Here is a 5893-nt window from a genome sequence, read left to right as displayed (position 1 = left end):
ATACTGAAAACTGTTTCAATGTTGTTCAATTTACAAGTTATATTTCAGAGAAGTGGTAATATTGTCCCTAAACTCTTTTTCTCCATTTCCAGTCACAACACTTAGTTTCTGCAAATTCAATGATCAATAAAGGGAATGTGTGTTCACTTCTTTCAGAATATCTACCTACATTACTTAAAAATCGATGTAAGACGCTTACATTGAACTGTAACTTGTAAGATTGAACTCTTTTCTATGTATCAAACTCTGCAATTCTAAAGATTCTTTGACATGACTCATTTGCTACTTGTCATTAATTGAGCTAAGTGTTAACACTAGATGGACACAAATCGATCTTGCAAGAAAATCAATGTTGTCATCAATAGGATCAACTAGTGTTAGTACTTATGCTTAGCAAACACATTATTCCTAAATTAAAGCTTAATATCAACACTACATGGACACAAATCAATCTTGCAAGACGCGTTAAAACTACTAAATAGTCTTTCACAATGTCAAACAAAAGTTAAAACTACTAAAATATAAAGTATACTCAAATATGAATAGCTAAAAATCCACCAACTAAACATACAACTTGTTATTCATCCTCTTCGGAAGTTTCTTCATCATCTATCCATTCACATGCATCATCTTCGGAAGTTTCCACCTCATCTATCCATTCATCCTCTTCGAGAGTTTCCTCCTCATCTATCCATTCATCTTCTTCGAAAGTTTCCTCCTCATCCTCCTCCATATTTGTTGGCATATCTAACTCTTCTCTATTAACTTCTTCTAAAATGTGATTAGGATGCTCCAAATTCATTTCTAAATCAACATCCACTACTTGATGAACACTTAATATTTCATTTTGTTATGCAACATCCAATTCATTCTCAACTTCCTCTCACCCCATCGGTTTTGCTTTGATTACAACCCACCAATCAGACTTATCCCTACGCAACGGATAAGGAGCATAGTACATTTGCTTAGCATTTTGTGCAATAATAAAAGGATCATAAGCCTCATACTTCCTAGTGTGCTTGACTTCAATGATATTATGTTGCTTAAGCTCTCTCTTACCTCTTGAAGTTGGATCAAACCACTTGCATTGGAAAAGTACTATTCTTTTTTATTGGCCAACCCGAATACTCCAACTCTACAATCTCCTGTAGGACGCCAAATAATCAACATTCTCATTTTGATTTCCATCATCACCTTTAACCCAAACACCACTATTATTAGTTTTCTTATTCTTTGAGTATTTCTCTGTGGAAAATTTAAAACCATTTACGTTTTATTGGGACATTGTGTGAACTGTAATCGGTCCCCAAGAAATATCCTTGAAAAATTGATCAAATGTGGCGGCATTTTCTGAATTGTAGACCTATATATGGTTAGTAAATTAAAAGCAATGTTAGTAGAAAGAAGAGTACACTAATCTCTTAATAGGTGTATATATTACAACACTTACCTAATTAGTATACCACGTTATAAATGATGGAAACACTTGATCATGACCATATTGGCTCACAGGCTCACAAAATAACTGTAGAATCACATTGAAAATACAGTTAGTTTCCTTAATAAAATCGGAGTTGAATATATGTTGTTTACATATTTAATTTTCTTATTCTTAGAAGGGTTGGACTTCTGGACAATTCAACAAGACGTGAAGCTCTACGGATTTTTTCTCCTTTTCGGTAAGTTTGCGCAGTGTACGCTTTTTTGAACCCTTACCCGATTGGTTGAAGATTGATAATGATTGTACTGAAGGATCATTCCTAGTATCATCATGTCGATTAGGTCTGTTTCTCAAACACGACACATAATCATCAAAGTAGTAAGAACAAAAGTGGGATCTTTCTTTAGCTAGATATACTTGAACCATAGAGCCCTCCACCCTAGGTTTATTCTTAATACCCCTTTTAGACTTGCCAATGCTCCTGTAAAATTTTATATTAGATATATAATTTCAAAAGATATATGAACGATTTATGAAATAAGAATAAATATGTTATAGTTACTTACCGCTCAAAAGGATACATCCACCTATATTGGACTGGACCTCCCAGTAGGGCTTCATGAACAAGGTGAATGGGAAGATGTTCCATCACATCAAAGAACCCAGGTGGAAGAATCTTCTCCAACTTATTACTAATAACAACGATGTTTTTGGCCATCTGAACCAGATTCTCTACTCTCAATGTGCTGGAACATAAGTCTTTGAAGAACAAATTGATCTCTGTCATCGGTTTCCATATGTTTTCAGGCAATCCACAAAAAGCAATAGGAAGTAATTGTTCCATGAAAACATGACAGTCATGACTTTTCATCCCATGTAATATTCCACACTCAATGTCAACCCTCTTTCCCAAATTTGAGGCATATCCATCTGGCATTTTCAAGCTTTCCACCCACTCACAAATTTTTCTGTTATGTTCCATTGTGAATGAATAACTAGCCTTAGGCTTAAGTAACTTGTTGTTGGCAGACTCCTGTAAATGCAACTCCGGTCGTCTACAATGTTCTGGTAAGTCAAGTCTCGCCTTAACATTATCTTTTGTCTTGCCAGTCACATCCATTACAGTGTTGAACAGATTATCAAAATAATTCTTTTCAATATGCATGACATCAAGATTATGTCTAAGCAAATTATCCTTCCAATAAGGTAACTCCCAGAATATACTCTGTTTAGTCCAATTATGTGCAACACCATACCCATCAAATTTGTACGGTGATTCCTCAGTTACCTTTGGAAATTTTGAACCCTTTCCCAAATAGCATCACCCGTTAATATTGGGGGTGGACCATCTCGTTCAGTTTTATTCTTTTTAAATACATATTTCTTTCTCCTAAACTCATGATCAGGTGGCAAGAACCGACAGTGACAATCAAACCATGAATTTTTTCAGCCATGTTTTAATGTGAATGATTTAGTATCTTCCATACAGTAGGGACATGCTAACTTTCCAGCAGTCATCCATCCAGATAGCATTCCATAGGCAAGAAAATCATTAATAGTCCACATTAAAGTAGCACGCATGTTGAAATTTTGTTTACGAGTATTGTCCCATGTTTCTACCCCCTTCAGGCCACAACAATGTCAACTAATCAATCAAAGGTTGTAAGTACACATCAATATTGCTTTTTGGATTACTCGGACCAGGAATGACACAATTCAGAAATATATATGGACTTGTCCTACACATCTCAGGTGGAAGATTATATGGTGTAATAAACACAGGCCAACAAGAATATGGTGCAGCCCCAACTGAAAAAGGGGTGAAACCATCCGCACACAAACCCAGCCTAACATTCTTTGGTTCAGCGGCAAATCCTGGATAAGTTCTATCAAAATGTTTCCAAGTCTCTCCGTCAGATGGATGACACATGACACCAGGTGGCCTTCTATTTTCACGGTGCCAGCTCATATGAGGAGTAGAGCTATTTGACGCATACAACCTCTTCAATCTTGGTATAAGAGGTAAATAATACATCGCCTTAATAGCAAGTTTCTTTCCTGTAGAACCAGTCTTATAGTGAGGGTGACTACAAAACTTACAAGACTCTAGATCGACATCCTCCTTATAGTATAAGATGCAACCTTTTTCACAACAATCAATTCTTATCGAGGAGAGTCCTAACTTCGACACAAATGCTTTTGCTTTATAATAAGAATTAGGAATCTCTACATTGGGATCAACTAATTCCTTTATAAGATCTATCATAGAGTTCATTGCTCCTTGAGAAATATTATTGTCAGATTTGATACTTAACAATCTAACTACAACGGACAATTTAGAGTGTNGGATCAACTAATTCCTTTATAAGATCTATCATAGAGTTCATTGCTCCTTGAGAAATATTATTGTCAGATTTGATACTTAACAATCTAACTGCAACGGACAATTTAGAGTATTGACTCCCGTTGAACAAAGGACTACTACAATCACGCAATTGTTCATAAAAGATGTTTGCTTCTTCATTATGAGCTTCTTCTACATTTTCTCCTTGTTCAAAATTAGAATGCATCCCAAAAGCATCATCGACCATATCTGACATTCTAGAACCTTGAAAATAATTATGCTCGGTAGATCTACTACTTTCACCGACAACAAAGTTATTAAACACTGTGTCACTTTCAACCTCACCATGACTAGTCCAAATTGTATACCCTAGTTTGAATCCATTCATCATAAGATGCATAGCAACAGTCTCTGTTGTATGATATCTCATATTTTCATAATTAACACACGGACGCCTAATCAATCTTCAAGTTAAAAAATCATCAAGTGTCTTTGCATGATTTATAAATCAAGTGACACCTTCTGCGAATTCTGGAATCATACCCGCTCCACCAGGATTGTTTCTATTATACACCCAACAATGATCAGGATCCATCTATACAAACAATACTGATAATTTTAATTCCAACAACTAAATTCACAAACAAAACGACATTATTAATTTTAACTTATTTAAACAACTTAACAACATTAACTAGTTTTAGTTTTGACTTAATTCCAACAACTAAATCCACCAAATAATAGACATTATTTATTTTAACTTATTTAAACAAGTTCACAACTTTAACTAGTTCAGTTTTGACTTAATTCCAACAACTAAATCTACCAACTAAACGACATTATTCATTTTAACTTATTTAAACAACTTAACAACTTTAACTAGTTTAGTTTTGACTTAATTCCAACAACTAAATCCACCAACTAAACCACATTATTTATTTTAACTTATTTAAACAACTTAACAACTTTTTAACTTTAACTAGTTTAGTTTTGACATAATTCGAACAACTAAATTCACTAACTAAACCACAATATTTATTTTAACTTATTTAAACAACTTAACAACTTTTAAGCTTTAATTACTTTAGTTTTGACTTAATTCCAACAACTAAATTCACTAAAACCACAATATTTATTTAAACCTATTTAAACAACTTAACAACTTTTAAATTTTAACTAGTTTAGTTTGACTTAATTCCAATAAACTAAATTCACTAACTAACCCACAATATTTATTTTAACTTATTTAAACAACTTAACAACTTTTTAACTTTAACTACATTAATTTTGACTTAATTCCAACAACTAAATTCACTAACTAAATCACAATATCTATTTTAACTTATTTAAATAACTTAACAACTTTTTAACTTTAACTACATTAGTTTTGACTTAATTCCAACAACTAAATTCACTAACTAAACCACAATATTTGTTTTAACTTATTTAAACAACTTAACAACTTTTTAACTTTAACTAGTTTAGTTTTGACTTAATTCCATCAACTAAATTCACTAACTAACCCACATTATTTATTTTAACTTATTCAAACAACTTAACAAGTTTTTAACTTTAACTAGTTTAGTTTAGACTTAATTCCGACAACAAAATTCACAAACCAACCCACAATATTTGTTTTAACTTATTTAACCAACTTAACAACTTTTTAACTTTAACTACATTAGTTTTGACTTAATTCCAACAACTAAATTCACTAACTAAACCACAAGATTTATTTTAACTTATTTAAACAACTTAACAAAATTTTAACTTTAACTACATTAGTTTTGACTTAATTCCAACAACTAAATTCACTAACTAAACCACAATATTTATTTTAACTTATTTAAACAACTTAACAACTTTTTAACTTTATCTAGTTTAGTTTTGACTTAATTTCAACAACTAAATTCACTAACTAAACCACATTATTTAATTTAACTTATTTAAACAACATAACAACTTTTTAACTTTAACTAAATTAGTTTTGACTTAATTCCAACAACTAAATTCACTACCTAAACCACATTATTTGTTGTTAACTTATTTAAACAACATAACAACTTTTTAACTTTAACTACATTAGTTTTGGCTTAATTCCAACAACT

At 32.1% G+C, this 5893-nt stretch overlaps 1 protein-coding gene across 1 annotated transcript; it reads right to left on the bottom strand.

Annotated features, from left to right (window-relative positions):
- Window positions 1-1612: 1612 nt before the first annotated feature.
- On the bottom strand, window positions 1613-2561 carry LOC125845759 (uncharacterized). Its single transcript, XM_049525293.1, has 2 exons — window positions 2008-2561; window positions 1613-1922 (listed from the first exon to the last, which is right to left on the bottom strand). The coding sequence occupies exons 1-2, from the start codon at window positions 2559-2561 to the stop codon at window positions 1613-1615; spliced, it is 864 nt and encodes a 287-aa protein (XP_049381250.1).
- Window positions 2562-5893: the final 3332 nt, after the last annotated feature.

Source organism: Solanum stenotomum, chromosome 11, assembly GCF_019186545.1.
Source record: "Solanum stenotomum isolate F172 chromosome 11, ASM1918654v1, whole genome shotgun sequence".
NCBI classification, from domain to species: domain Eukaryota; kingdom Viridiplantae; phylum Streptophyta; class Magnoliopsida; order Solanales; family Solanaceae; genus Solanum; species Solanum stenotomum.
This window is presented reverse-complemented; position numbering and strand designations above follow the sequence as displayed.

Coding starts and splice junctions, on each gene's coding strand:
- LOC125845759 (XM_049525293.1), bottom strand. CDS start 2,561: ATGGATGTGACTGGCAAGACAAAAGATAATGTTAAGGCGAGACTTGAC. Junction 1,923..2,007: donor TGGATGTATCCTTTTGAGCG/GTAAGTAACTAT, acceptor AAAATTTTACAG/GAGCATTGGCAAGTCTAAAA.